The 16,235-nt window shown below is 35.6% G+C and overlaps 1 protein-coding gene across 1 annotated transcript in view; it reads right to left on the reverse strand.

Moving 5' to 3' along the window:
* LOC117124609 (nitric oxide synthase, brain-like) overlaps positions 1 to 16,235 on the reverse strand; it is a 44,326-nt gene that overhangs the window by 18,837 nt on the left and 9,254 nt on the right. The window contains exon 2 of the mRNA XM_033270905.1: positions 6,564 to 7,054. Within this exon, the coding sequence (XP_033126796.1) occupies positions 6,564 to 7,043 (480 nt within the window). The 5' untranslated portion in view covers positions 7,044 to 7,054. The remainder of the gene's footprint in view (positions 1 to 6,563; positions 7,055 to 16,235) is intronic.

A 16,235-nucleotide genomic window follows, 5' to 3' on the forward strand; every position in this document is an offset into this window, starting at 1 on the left:
CAAAACCATTCACAGGGAGGATAGGCTATACATGTGCGTTGATTCTTATAACCTTATTGAAAGACATATATAATTTTATTATATTTTGTTATTCCAAAATTACACCAAAGCGAAAACATATTATTTTAATTATTACTTTTTGATTAATGAATTAGTATTTCATCATTTTAACGAATGCTATTCGTTAAAAAAACAAAACAAAACAAAAAACAAGTCTTGGTAGCCTAATTGTAGACCTAGAGCTACAGTCTAAAAAGAAAGTCAAAAATAACCACCGATCACTGAGAGACTGAAAATGAACACAGAATCTGAAGAAGAGCAACGACGTGAACGGTATGTATATTTCAAATCATACAGTGTTGGAAGTGGAAAAAGAATTTAAAAAAAGAATACTGAGAAATTGAGACGATATCTAATAACAGTATAATTAAAATGTAAAGTTTCCAGGCCCGTATATCCAGTAGTTGGGGTGTTACGATGAGTGTGTATAACGCACCAACCAAATTTGATAAGCTTCACATTTCCAAGACAGTCGAGAATGTACTTAATATAAATTTGTGATTTTCTGTGATTTAAAAATAAAATCTTATTTTTTTACATTTTAACCAGTAGGCCTAATCTACTCAGTCTGTCGTAATTCGGAAAAACGCAATTTATTTAATTTTGAAATTTTGGCTTAGGGGCACACTGTGGATGTAATCTATCATGGAACGTGATCATTACTCCAAACAATTTTTCGAAATATGAAATTATTACTCATGAGAGTTACTCATTATTATATAAGACCATCCAACCACTAAGCATTGAAATGTTGGTAATCAACCAATCACAGAAGAAATTTATGCATATTTAATTACTTTCAAAGCTGGTGACGGTACAATAAAAATGCATTATTTTTTCTGAAGTTAACTTAAAAGTTGTGATTATTTTTAGAACCGCATTATTAACAAGATTATTAGGTTAATCTTTCCACGTCGGCGCGTGCACTGAAAACATTTTTTTTTTTATAATTTATTTTAAAAAAATTGGATTTAATATGTGTATAATGATTTTGAAAAACAATCATAATTCTCTGTACTATCTACTAAACATTTAAAGAATGAACTTCCTTATGTTGTGGTCATATTAGACTGTTATATTTTTAAAGAAGACCATTCAGCAAACAACATAAAACAAAATTCCCACGTCAGTGCATGCATAAAACGTATAGTTCCATGAAATTTGGATATAGAGCGGACTTCCTTATGATTTAGGCCTAAGGAAATATAAAGGTATGTGGGTCTGAACTTTGTAGGTGACAAAATGTTCTTCCTTATGTTGTGGTCATATTAGAATATAATATCACTAAAGACCATTCAACAAACAACATGAAACATATATCAAACTTTTAGGTTAAAATTCCCCCTTCTGAGCATGCATATAACGTAATTTTTTAGATATATGATATTTTTATGACAGTCGAGAATGTACTGATTATATAACTTATAGGTAATTACTGTTGTCCGATTGTGTGCATTGAAAATGTGACGACGAACTCGGGATACGGGCCTCGGTTGAAACTCATATCAAAGGGCCTGTTAATTTACCTGTCGTCACCTGCTACGATGCCTTCTTATCATCTTCACATCACATCATCATCATCATCATCTTCTTCATCATCGCAGTTATGTGCGATAGTCAGGGTAAAGCTCGGTTTCCATATAATCGCTCACCCTATCGGCGACAGTCGCCGACAGTGTCGGGAAGGTTGAACCTGGTTCAACTTTTCCGAATGCGTTGCAGACGCAGACGAATCAGGGTGCATTGCTAGCTGCCCTTCGCAACCTGAACCACAATTACTGACACGACTGTCGGTGATAGGGTGAGCGATTCTTGGAAACCGAGCTAAAACTCTGGATCAACGCCTGAGAGATCCCTATTCTCAAAATTGTCTATTCCCTCAGCTCCAACCATGGTGGGGGCAGTGAGGTGGACCCTCACGCACCCCCTACCGCCAAATCCTGCATCTGCCCCAGGGGTGTCTAAGGGAGGAGGAGCATACGAGGGAGGATAACTGCCGTCGGGAGGAAGTCAATAATTTTGTCGAGAAACACTGCTTTCAAAAAGCATTTTTACCGTCCGAGAGTGCCATTTCCGAGCGTCTAGAGGGGGATATTCTTTACCCATATTGTCTAGTAGGGTCCTCGCTCTATGGCACCCTGATCCAAAAGAGCTTTGCTGATACAAAACGGCATAATGTGTCACTGACATCGACTGTAGGACATATAGCATATTAATCCAGCGGGGTGGGTTGCGCAGCCGGCCAGGACCCCTGCATTTGTAAACATAATTTTAAAATGGAGATAAAGTATTTAAGTCTGAATGAGTGTCATTTCCGGGCATCTAGAGGTACCAAAATCATAATTTGTTTTGCGACTCCCAGTATAGAATATACTATAGGTCCTTGATTAGACCTTTGCGATGCCCATGAGGGGAGAGGAAGAGGGGGAGCATAGCTCCCATCGAGAGGAAGTCAATAATTTTTTGTAGAGGAACACTGCTTTGAAAAAGCATATTTTTACCATCTGAGAGTGCCATTTTCAAACGTCTAGAGGGTCCTATTCTTAAAATTTGCTCACGTCCTCAGCCCCAAATATGGTGGGGCTGAGGTGGGTGTGGAATACCGATTGCCCCCCCCCCCCCGGTCAGAAAATTACTGGATCCGCCCCTGAGGTTTCAGCATACCTTTTGTAAGCCAGGACTCAGTAGTATTTTGTTACATTTCTTTACAAAGGGGGGTTCGTCCGAACCCCCTGAACCCCCCTTGGATCCGGCACTGTTAACGGTACTTCATACGTATTACGGTTACCTATAGAAAATGCATATAAAATTAACACATTCTAGTTCAAACTGGAAGACACCTAAAGGCCCTATTCATCGAAGAATACAATAAGTCTTATTAAGTCTTAAGTCTTACAATAGCTCATGCTATCCATCTAAGTGACGGGCCACGTGTATGCAGTGGCGTAAACAAAGGGGCCGGAGTGTCCTGGGCAGTGGCCATTTAGGGACGACAGACGCTGGGGACCGGGGGCCGCGAAGGGCACCCGGTGGGGCGGGGAGGTGCCCTCGGCCTCTCTGGCGTTTTTAGCGTTCCGACGTATTTAAATGATTTTTTTACACATTCGAATTCTAAGTTTATGTATCGTGATTTGACCCCAAAAAAGCATACTTAATTTTAACTAAGATATCACCAATAAACATATTACAATAAATACCAAATAAAATGAGCCAATTAAAATCAATAAATATTTATGAACAAAAACATATGTATCATACTCATGTGTCAGTGCTTTTGCTCATGGTTTAATTTTTTGTTTCACGTGATTGCTTAATGTTTTTATAAAGTTTAATGTTTGTTATATTGATATATATAAAAAATAAATTGAATTTACTAGGGCCCCTTGAGGACCCGGGGCGCCTGACTTTAGCCAGTGAGAGCTTATAGCTGTTACGCTACTCATGCGTCTATGCTATGGATTTATTGTGTTTGTACATCGATTACTGAAATTCCTTTAGATTAGCTTTTGTACAGATCAATTGCTAGGCCCTAGGCATGTATAACAATGCTACAAAAAAAAAACTGCAAATCATTTAATAAAATAGGTTAAACTGCAGCTGCAACTGCAAAATAAACCGTAATACCTGTACCAGTCTGGTATTTTAGGAATAAAGGTAACATTGTGTTTGTGACGTTGCAACAACTCTATAAATTAGATAATTAGTATAGGACCTAAGAAATGTATTTGTGACGGTGGTATCAGAATGCTATGAATTAGTTATCAATCAATCTTTATTTTCCATCATTAAGAAAAAAAAATATAGTATAGTTTGTTGGTTTTTTTTTTTTTTTTGTCAAGGGGAGTGGCACCTTTGAGTGATTTGAAGTGGGTTACTGCAAGCAAAACGAGATAGGGCCACCCAGATATCACCAAAAACACGAAATAACTTGAGAAAACGTTTCATTCCATATCATTATTGTTGTTATTCCAAGTTTGTTATTCTTAAGTCATCTGAAAATATATTTATCCTAAAATACATCTTGTTTATTGCAGAAGGAACACGATATATTAAATTAAGGTTTAAATGTTACCGTATTTTTTTTTAAATATCATAATAGGCCTAGTTGGGCCAATACATCTTTGTCCCGATCGGAGACAGAATATATACATTAAATTTGTCTAAGTTCCGTTTGCTTTACAAACATTAAAACAACGTTAAATTAGAATTGATTACTTCTTTTGATATTCAAAGTGTGTTTACAGCATAACCATACCCCTGTCGGTCGCCGTTTGCTCTTGTCTATAATTTTGTGTGCGCAGCCTGGTAAGTTTATATCGACGAAAATGGAAAAAATAATTATCGAATTTTCGGATATTATGTTTATACATATACATCGGGTTACACATAGGCCTACATTAAATTGTTTATTCTTTGGTTTATACAATACAAGATACATAAATACTGTAAATATAGAATGGAAATAATTATATACATGAATTTCCGGATATTATGATTATATATATACACATGGTTGGAAAGTGCACCTTCTAATTCGGGACCCGGATTGGAGGACAAACTTTACTAATGTATGTAATGATTGTACAGCGTAATTTGCGGTACATTACGGTATCTTTGGAAAAGACACGTCAGATCTGTAAAAATTAATGCAAGTTTTTATACTTGCATTAATTTGCAATTTATATAAATTATAATTATTCTTTAAAAAGCCATGTTTGAAAAGTCCAAAACATTTTAAAATTCTTTTTTGTTGTAGTCAATTTCATATATTAGACCTATTTATAAATGACCTACTTATAAAACGGTATCCTTTACGAGTGTAGGTGCATGTTATGTGTGCTGAGTCAGGCCATACTGTTATTTTGTTTAAAAAAAAACTATGTTGCTTTAAAATGACAATTTTGGCATACAAACAATATCGATTGCTTAATTATTGGTCAGGCCAAAAGCGGACCAGCTGGACCGCTTGCTACAGCCTTGATTAACCTATTGTCTCAGCATTTACAAACACCTAAACAATAATTCACAAACTGCTTGAAATTACGCTGAAGACTATAATTTCAGCATACTTGACTCAGCTCTGTCAACACACAATCATTAAATTAATCAAAGAGGCATTACATAGGCCTAATGTACAAGTGGGACTGATATATGTTAATTGAACATTGCCATTCTGATTTAGCTTCATTTCGTAAACGTTTTCATTTTATCTGTATTCATATTCTTTTGTTTGTCGTTCATGATAGGGTTGAATTCACGTTTATTTACCGACTAACACGTCGCAAATGGTCATTCTCTTATCAAGGTCAGGGAGGATTCTGCCTGTCAGAAAAGGGGATAGGCGTAATCTGCGAGCGAAGCGAGCAGCCTTAGGCTGGGGGCCAGGGGCCGCCTAGGGCTCCCGGGGAGTCCAGGGGAAGAGCCCCTGGTGGGGTGCAAGAGGGCGAAGCCCCCTGAACCCAGCACATTTGAGGAATATGAGGTTGTATTGAGTCGATTTTGACTATCTAGCGTGGTAGTTTTTCAGTAACAAATTAAATTTAAAAAAAAAAAAAAATAGGTGTAGGCCTATGTCTTTTAAAAGAATTTTTAATATACAGGGTACCTGAAATTGACAGTGACAAATGCAGCCTCTGTGCATTGTATTGTGTGGGTTTTTTGGTAGGAAAAGAAGACTTAAACACTGTGGGTGTAATTTTTTCTTTTTTTTTTCTTTTTGTTTTGCAAAAAATAGGGGGGCGTACGTCCCTTACGCCCCCTAAATCCGCCACTGCAGATTGCCTATGTGTAATCCCCATACATTTGGCTGTCGGTGCTCCAAAATATGAATGTTTCATAGGGCTCAGTAATGTAGTGTATTCATGTTTCTTTCTGAAAATGAAATCTCCTACTCTATCGATCACACAGACCCTACAGTTACTGACTTCTAATATCCTTGTCAGAAGTTTGTATACGTTTAAAAAAGATCCCGCAATAATTGCAATAATTCAAAATGTGCCTACAGTTTAAAAAAAACTAGGCCTATTATATAATTACGTAGGCCCATTAGATCTTAAAATGCCAAAAAAAAAATAGAGTTTGTAGTTGAAAGATTCATAATGCTTTATTGGAAATGTCATAATATCCGCGGCGCTAGAGCGGTGCTCAGCGAAAACAGTCACATTTTGTGCGGCGCATAACGTTGAGAGCGGCACTTATTCAAGAAAAATCAATTAGGCCTAAATAGATCATTTAGCCCAAATGTTTCCCTTTATTATTATTTTTTTTTTAGGAATGCCTGTCATTAAATTTTTACAAAGGTAACCGTAGTACTGTCAACGTAAACAGGTTTCGAAAGTAAAACATTACATAAAAGAATATGAGACCCTGCAAATGCCTCGTCTTTTCTGTTTGTAACACCTGTGTAATGAGCGCTATATAAATGTCCATATTATTATTATTATTATTATTATTATTATTAGGCCTATTAATATGACTGATGAGACATAACTGCATCTGCTTACCTCCCTTTTCTGGTGTAACGTATCAACATACTGCTTTCCAGTTGAAAAGTTCTGTATTCTTATGAACTTCTGCTGCGGGGAAGGTGTCCTACTTTTCATACTCATCATAGGACAGCTTCTCTCCCCGTTGGCTGCCTCTGGTGACAGGTTACCGTGTCCATTCGTAACAGCAGGCGGGCTAGCCGTTCCATTTTTTTCTCCGTTCATACTGACGTTTCTCGTCTTCTGTACTAGATCACGACGTTTCATTGACTGCCCTACAATCAGTTGCGGCACTAGTCTTGAACCAGGAGTAGATCGATATACTTGAGTGGTCACGTGTAACCTAGCGTTAAAACTAGTGTTAACTTTGGACCTTGGTTTCGAAATCTGTGCAGGATTAGTACTACTAGATTTTCTGTAGCCATGGTTTTTGTTTTTGATCAGTTGTGCTGAATCAATGGATATTAGATCTTTCTTCTTAACTCTCGGACTGTGCATGGTCTCCGAAACTGTTGAATTAAAAACGAAAACAAAATAAAGACGCCCGCACGGTAGTTACGTTAATTAATATTTACGAAGCTTCATTAATGTGTAAGCAGTGGGCTATAGGGACCATTCAATAGGCCAAAATTTAAACTTTAAAAAAAAGTTTTTATTAAACTTTCCCCAACAGTACGTTCATAAAAAATAGGTAAATTTTAAAACAATCTGTATAGTAGATTTTAAATGAATAATCCTGGGGTTTTATTGTATCAAAAGAATACAAAAAAAAAATGTTGGTCTGTAAAAAAATGTTTTGATGTTTGAAATGTTTTTGATTAAGGGAAGGTTGTAAATTTCTGTACCTTATTACTGTACAGCGCCACATATTTCCTGATAACCGAATCCCATGTGTAAAGTTGGCCTGCTCACTTTGCAGCGACAGGCATATTGTTGGCTTGGGCATCGGTGTTGTTAATAGGTTTGGAGAGTATGTACCCTGATTTTTAAACTTGATAATTATAATAAAAATGATGAGGACACTTCCGGTAACTGGAGGTGTTTTTATCCTTTTTGTTGCAAAAAATAAGGGTGGACATTTTTTTAGCACTGTGTTGTTTGGGTTGATAGTTGTTGTGTTGCTTCGGGATGGGCCAATTGATTTCGGAAGTAATTTTTATCGGGATTTTTTGGGTGTTTTGCATGGGACAATGCATCTAAGTTTTTTGAAATGAACTACTTTAAATGATGCCATGAACACCAATTGACTGTATTGCATTTTTCTAGTCAACCTGTCTTTTGCCTTTGTTTTTCTTTGTTTGCTTTGTGCTTTTATGTGTTTCTGAGCACGGGATTCCTTTATTTGTTTGTGTGTTTTTTTTCTGCTTTAGGAAATAAAATTTTGGGAATACAAATATTTTTTTTATCAAATAGTCACGACAATATGAATGATGCTTATGTAAAGCGTGTATGCCAGAGTTTTACTAGCCATAGCCATTATGTTCATTTCAATATACTTATTACGTGCCATCATTATTGTTTTCTTGTTTTAACTAAATCTGTCGCACACGGGTTCCTCTTGAAATGTGATATGATGTTTCCATGTTAGACCAAATCAGCTCGCCGCTGTCACACATGTTACACGGAAACAAGTGTAACAATAGACATATCAGTAATTTATTCTGACAACCTGACATTAAAAAATGTTTATTGCACCAGTATGTTCCAAGATTGCTACAAACATCAAAGTGGGAGCCAGAAAAGGGGGAAAAGATGTCACCAACCGTGGAGACCAGCGATTAGAATAAAATTAATATTTTTATTTGTATTAATTATAGCCTGGGCCTTGGGAGAGAGACTGTAAAAAGTAAATTATGTTATCTTATGTCTCATCTAAAGACATAGATCTATGTAGAACTTAGGCCCCATAAACAAAAATTATTAGTTTATCACCCTATAAAAGAGTAAAAGCTAATGAGGGAGGGAGGTGTTTTTTTTTGTTGTTTTTTGGCTAACCCCGCCCGGCCATTCTACCGATGTTCACAAGTAAATCAATGGTTAGGGACACATTTAATAAGTCATAAGAATGGAATCAAATTTATATTTAAAAATATGTTTTTATTGTACCAGTAAACATATTTGCAAGAAATCCTGAGCTTTTCAAGTGAAAAAAGATGGAAAAACGACTGTTTGAAATAAAAATATATGTGATTGAAAAATAAAATCAGAATTTCCCCAAAAGTGATGAGGGAGGGGGTAATAAACTAATATTTTTTCCATGGGCCTAACACGTCATAATAAGGGATTGTAGAATGTTTATTTTCTTGTTACGCCTCGAGACTCTGGAATAATCGACAGAAATTAAAGTAATTTTTAATATATTTTTAGTTACTTAAGACTCACTCGTTTAACGCTGTTATTATTATTGCGTCTGTTGTGTCTTTTGTTATTGCTTTTAGACTGTATTTCAATATGTTCTTGTGGTTTTCTCAGGATATTGACGTTTTATCCGCCAAATTGGGTTCTTCGCCGCCTTTTAGACTGTATTTCAATGTGTTGTTGTGGTTTTCTCAGGATATTGACGTTTTATCCGCCAAATTGGGTTCTTCGCCGCCTGCGCTTCGCATCGTTAAAGGGTTATTATATGCATAATATAATACATCTTCATAATCTATAAGCAAGCTTTTATCTTTTTAAAGTACATAGATATTTCTACGCCTTACAACGCTGTAAATAGCGCTAAGAATGAGCATTAAGTGTTTCACCTGATCATACCCCACCAAGGCTCTGTCTCTGGATCCGATCAGGTGACACTTAAAAGTACCCTGACTAAAAGTACTCCGGAGATATCTGAAAGAACCCATGTATCCGTCTCTCCGACTTACTCTCTCACCTTAAAAGACCCGGCAAAAAACTTGCACTGGGGGCTTTAACACTAGCGACGCCGCCCGCTGTGTGTCCTACACATTTTATCTAGGCCTATGTTATGTTTATGTATTTATTTTACCTCAAAAGAAATTATTTTTAAAAAGTTTTGTTTTGGTCTGACGTGCAAGGGCTTAACCTGTCCGTGGAGTTTAAGCCCCCTGTCCCACCATTGGCACCGCTACTGTGTTTTCCTCGGCCTGGTGATACACTTGATTGGCCAGCAATACCGTTGCGCTATAGGCCTAGGCCTAATATTTGTCGATCCACACCAGACACTGCGTAAAGTAATATGCAGATGTTATTTATGACCGTGTGCGCAGTTGGACGGGGGGGGGGGGGGGTCAAGGGGGGGGGGGGGGGTGTCAAGAGGGTCCTGACCCCCTCAAAATTTACAAAATATCCCGATTACAGTAATAATTAAAGTTGAAATTTAAAACATTATGTTACAATCATGGTAACTATTTGGTTACCCGTATCGAGTTAGCAAATGAAAACACTTATTTTATTGCCGAAGGTATTATAGATGAAGAAATCTCACTTATTACTACAGCGTTTAAATATGTTTGTAAAGAATGCCTAAGGAGTGATACACAGGATAAAAATTAATCACAAAAAAAATAGTTGGTTCGATAACGAATGTGACATATTTGAAAAAAAAAACAAGTCACAAGAAGCCTGATTAGATTTAGAAGTAACCGTACGCATGTTGCACTTAACATCTATAAAAATAATTTAAAAAAACATGATGATAATTTGAAATCGTTTTGGCAAAAACTAAAAGAAAATAAAAATAATTATATGAGCATGAGCCGATGGTTCACATACTTTAGGTCTTTACTACAAGATTCTGTTCTAAATAACGATAATGATAATAATATTAATAATAGTAATATTAAAAAATGATGATGATAGTAATATTAACAATAATAATAATAATAATAATAATAATAATGATAATGATAATGATGATAACGATAACAACAATAATAATGATAACAAAGCTAATAATGATAATGATAATAACAATATTCATAATGGTACTGAACAAGTTAGATACTTGGAACAATAGCATTACAATAGAGGAAGTTAAAATTGCAATAAAATCTCTCAATCCTGGAAAATCACCAGGAAATTATGGTTTAATAGGTTCTATATTAATGCACCCATCTCAGTCATCCAAACATTGGCCAACTTATTCAATAAAAAAAAAAAAACGCCTCACAGTTCCAGTCTTTAAAAATTGAAGTGCTAGAAATACAAAAAAAACTATAGAGGCATTTCCCTTATACCCATTATGTGTAAATTATATTTGATTATTATTAATAATAGGATGAATAATTGGGCTGAAGAAAGTAATTTTTTCTACCAAGAACAGGCTGGTTTTAGAAAAGATTATCGTACTACTGACAATATTTTCATTTTAAATACAATTATAACAAAATACTTATGTAAAAAAGAGGAAGAGTTTATATGGCGTTTGTTGATTTAAAAAAAAAGTTTTTAATTCTGTTAATCATAATTTTTTGATTTATAAACTTAAAAAGAGTTGGATTAAATGGTAAAATTCTCAACCCTGTTATTTCAATGTACTGTACTCTAAATTATCTGCACAAGTTAAAATCAATAATAAAATTAGTAACGTATTTAGTTGTACTAATGGTATCCAACAAAGATCACCATTATTTGCTTTTCTTTTAAGAGAAAATTATTACCAGCTATTTTTACAATTATCCACCAGAAAATAAGTTCATAAATTTAATGTCAACTGACAAATTTACTTTAATTGAGAAAATTTCAAAATATATTTATCTTGCTTTTAACAAAAGAAATGTGTTTTGTTAATTAATATTGCATCTGATTTTGTTAATATTTGCTTCTGTGTTTTTGAATAAATGCCCTAAACATTGTGTCTAGGGAAGAAGTAAGTAATTTTATTTGGTAAAAATTAACTCTTTCCTTGTATAATATACAGTTTAACCTCCTTGAGCGAATACCTCCCATAAGCGATCACCTCCCTTCCACTCTCAAAATGGCCCCGTTTGTCTAATCAGTGCATTTGATACTTCTCATAAGCCACCGCTATAAGCGACCGCGAATACATTTTGGCTTTTGGATTTTTCCTTTGATTTATCTCCTGTAAGCTACCACCTTAAAAGTTTGTAAAAATATTTTTTGACAACAAATACAATCAGATTATCTAAAATTAGACGCTGTATAGTTGTGCATCATTAGCTGCGTCAACTTATATATAGGCGCAACACTATGAAAGAAAATAATATAAAAGCGATATTATCAAATAAATAGACTATACGCTTTCTCACGTCCAAGCTTGGTAGGTAATAGAACAACATGCCTCCTTCTAAGACATATTTTAAGATAAGCCTTTATCGGAGGTTCATGATTATAAAATCATTGTACCCTTTGTTGGTGGAACCAGGAAAAGTGAAATCTCACCAAATTTATTCTTGTTTACACATTGCGTTCAGGTTGATTTATTGTTAGAGGTTTTATAGAAATTAACGTGGTGAAACCTCTCAATCTTTTATCACGTAAAATAACGCAAATTTTCCAGGATCTTCGGACCCTGGACCCTAACCAGTGGCCCTTGTCTGCCCCTGGCCCCCAGTCTAATTGCTCGCTGCGCTCGCAAGGCCTGACCCCCTCAAATTTTACCCTGACTGCGCCCCTGATGATGCTTCAACCATGTTCATCTGTGCTAAGGTTGACCAGCACTCTCACTTATCAACGAGTGTTTGAGTTAGCGGCCATATGCTACGGTATCTGTTTCACGCGGGTCTCTTATTTCCAGAAATAATACTGTACAGTTTATTTGTCTCTTTTTTTAATCAAAAGGCCTATAATGGTCAGTACAAAGACCAATTTTATGGTGAAGGATTTTAACTAAGTTGATAAACAATGTTCGTCTTTCTAAGGCATACTATTACTGTATAAAGTTATGCTATCAATGTTGTTAATTAAGACATTTATAAAATTGAATATCGTATTTTGTTTCTGACTATTTTTTTCCAAAATCTAACAATACAATTATATGTTGTGCAAGTGTATTAGTTTAACATAGAATAATACCTTTGAATAATATCTTTAAATCTCACTACCATGTTAAAGTTCATTACCTATTTTCATTGAACCCAAAGAATAATTTCTTTGGCTCTGTGCCACGTACAATATGATGGAACACTTTGACAGTAGTTCAGTTATTGTATTGTTACCATGGCAAGGAAACAAACCGAATTATCCTGGTATTATTCTGATTGAAGTCATGTAACCAAGTTTTATCAACCTGTGCCAGCCTACAACGAAAAATCAACGCGTGAATATTATCGCTGCCATGTTTACTGAGATATGGGTCTATTATTTGGTATTATCCATTCAATAACGTCGATAACATATTGTACACTTAGTATTGGGCAGGGAGGTCAACTTATAGGCCTGTAATTCGAGCTTTTTGCAAGTTTTCATACATTTCATTCATCAGTCGGGCAACTGCCCGACTTTATTCAATTGATCAAGCCACCGGTAAAAAAGGCCATAATTGTAGCAACACTAATAACATAAAGCAACGAAAAGGAACTTACATAATTGAACCTGTATCTGAATGTCTTTGAATAATCTTGGAAATGTATAATAATTTTGATTTGATCAGATGAATGAAGGAAGAATGGGCACCAACCAAGTTTTTCACTCACAGATTCCTCTTTTAGTATATCTTCAAAATCTATTTATATATATTTTTAGCTATAACGCAAGACAGTTTAGAGTCTATCTCTATTATATCATGATATATATGGTTGTTGCTAAATACAATGGGTTCAGCCGAGGGGGCGTGGCTTCGTATGTTTCGGCTATATAGTTCGTCTTTCAGTTGTTGTTCGTCCTCGACACACAGAGTGTGCCCTGTCTGTAATCACCATAGAGATATAATAAGAATACTAGAGCGCTAACCGCAATGTATTCGATGTTCGAAATACGCAGAACTATGTGTGTGTACCATCCAAAATGACTGCCATAGATTTAGCCAATCAAATTTCGCAAAGTACATAGGGATATAATAAGAATACTAGAGCGCTAACTACAATGTATTCGATGTTCGAAATACGCAGAGCTGTGTGTGTGTGTGTACCATCCAAAATGGCTGCCATTGATTCAGCCAATCAAATTTCGCTTAAGCACTATCATTTCAATGGCGCCCTCAATTTGCACAGAAAGTTCAGTATAGCTAGTTACCCGTATGTTTGAAACTCGAGCGTTGCGGTGTATGGGTGTAATGTACACGATTTTAAGTTTTTTTAAATTTTTCAATAAGATGCTCTACTTGGCCTCTTTTTGGCTAAGATAGTTTAATAATTTGTTACTATCAATAATAATTATCATTAATGAAATAATAGTCAGTCAGAGGGCTTATTTATGGTAATAATATGTATACTAAGCCAGAATGTGGTGCTCTCCTACGGCGGCCATCTTGGATAGTACCATAGAGCTATTAAACAACTAGAGTGCTGACAAGCTGGCCAAGCAATGCAGAGTAATGTATGTGTACCATCCAAGATGGCCGCCGTAGGAAAGCGCCACCTTCAGGCTTATTATACCGGTACATTTTATTACCATAAATAAGCCCTCTGACTGACAATTATTTGATTAATGATAATTAGTATTGATAATAACAATTCATTGAAGTATCGTAGAAAAAAAGAGGCCAAGTAGAGCATCTTATTCAAATATTTAAAAAAAATAAAATCGTGTACATTACACCCATACACCGCAGCGCTCGAGTTTCAAACATACGGGTAGCTAGCTGCTGAACTTTCTGTGTAAATTGAGGGCGCCATTGAAAATGATAGCGCTTAGGCGAAATTTGATTGGCTTAATCTATGGCAGCCATCTTGGATGATACACACACAGCTTTGCGTATTTCTAACATCGAATACATTGCAGTTAGCGCTCTAGTATTCTTATTATATCTCTATGGATGGTACACATACACAACTCTGCATTGCTTCGCCATCTTGTCAGCACTCTAGTTGTTTAATAGCTCTATGGTAATCACACAACAACTCATTCCTCCATGGCACAACCAATGTAAGAAAAAAGTTATCTCTGTGTGATTTTCTTTCCGAAATTATGATCCCTGGAATATTATCAATTTATGGGGTCTACACAGAGTGAAATAATACGTAGGCCTAGTTAGTCTTATATTAGCGGTAGGGATTAGGCCGTTATCACAGAAAGAAATGAAAACAATTCAATGACCTGTACTACTACTACTACTAGTACTACAATACTGTACTTTAATAGTCTGTGGATTTTCCAACCTTCATCCCATGAACAAATTATCCTACTGGAAGAGAAAATGGGCATAATAAATTAAAATTACAACTTTTATTACAACTTTAACTGCTAAAGTTAAGATGTATTACTTTTTAGTGTTTCACAACATTGCCGGCTATATTACACAAAAGGAGAAGGGGAACGGAATGTTAAATATTTAATTCCATTAAATATATTAACTTTCCAATGTCTGTATTGCCACCCCATTATTCTACTGTCATCATATTCATATATGTAGGACTGGTGACTGTCCTTGTAAAATGCAATATGCGAGGGTTATATAATCCTAATCTGGCTTATGCCATCCTGTATATTGTATATACAACCAGATTACAACAGTTTAATTACTATACTGGAACAGCTTCAAACGCCGGGAACCAGCGTAGATTTTTAAACCAATTTCTAAATACGCAATTTTGGAATTCATCCGAATTATGACTGTAAACACACGCATTTACAGGGTTTTTTGATTCAAAATAGTACGTATACAGGTATGTATATCATGTCTTTCTCTAAAATTTTAGACTTATATTAACTCTAATGCTTTAAAAAACATTAACGTTCAGTCAACCTAGGCCTATAGACCAAGGCCCCCGGCATATTGCCTAGTTTAGGCCTAGATGAACAACTTTCGGCTCGATCATGTGTGGGAAAAAGACGGGCCTCTGGCTTAGGGGTGAAGGGTCTAGGTATTTAGAATTGCCAAGAGGCTCCCTACTTTGAGTGTCATAGTGGGTCCCCCTAATAGTACCTCCCTGGTGTTCTATTACCTCAGTGCAGGCCCATATTTGAATTCACTATTTCTACTACTAGCCTCCTATATTAGGCTTAATGACTAATAGGCCTAGTACTATTATAGAGCCCTATGTAGACACAGGCCTCTAACCTAGGCATAGCCTAGACTCGATTTTATTACAGAGGTTTTAGGCTAGGCTTCCCCCCCCCCCCCCCCCCCCCCCCCCTCCCTTCCTAGTCCAAGTCTGGCTTAAATACTACATTATTTACTAGATTTACTGCTCAGTGCAGCTAACTGGTTATTGGTATTAAAGTTGAAAACTAGCCTTTGCAAAGGAATAAAAGATCCAGTGAGGAAATTTTACAGATTGACCACCTAAGCCCCACCATGGTAACTTTGAAAATATTAATAATTTATTAATAAATTTTAATCGTACCGGTAATTGAATGTGTCATCTGCTCTGATATTTTTAAGTACTTCTTCTAGGCCTATAACATTTTTAATAGTATTTAGATATTTACATTGATAATAATAATAATAATAATAACAATAATTATATTTTTAAAAAAAACTGTAAATCAGATATTGATCATTTTAGGATGTTGGTTAATTACTTGCTCACTCCCTGGTGGGGACCTGCCTGGTCCCCACCTAAAATTTACAAAATAAAAATAAATGGAGAAAAAAGGAAAATTATACAA

The sequence above is a fragment of the Anneissia japonica genome, unplaced genomic scaffold (assembly GCF_011630105.1).
Source record: "Anneissia japonica isolate Jap-2015-1 unplaced genomic scaffold, ASM1163010v1 scaffold287833_len2544123_cov190, whole genome shotgun sequence".
In the NCBI taxonomy this organism is placed as follows: Eukaryota; Metazoa; Echinodermata; class Crinoidea; order Comatulida; family Comatulidae; genus Anneissia; species Anneissia japonica.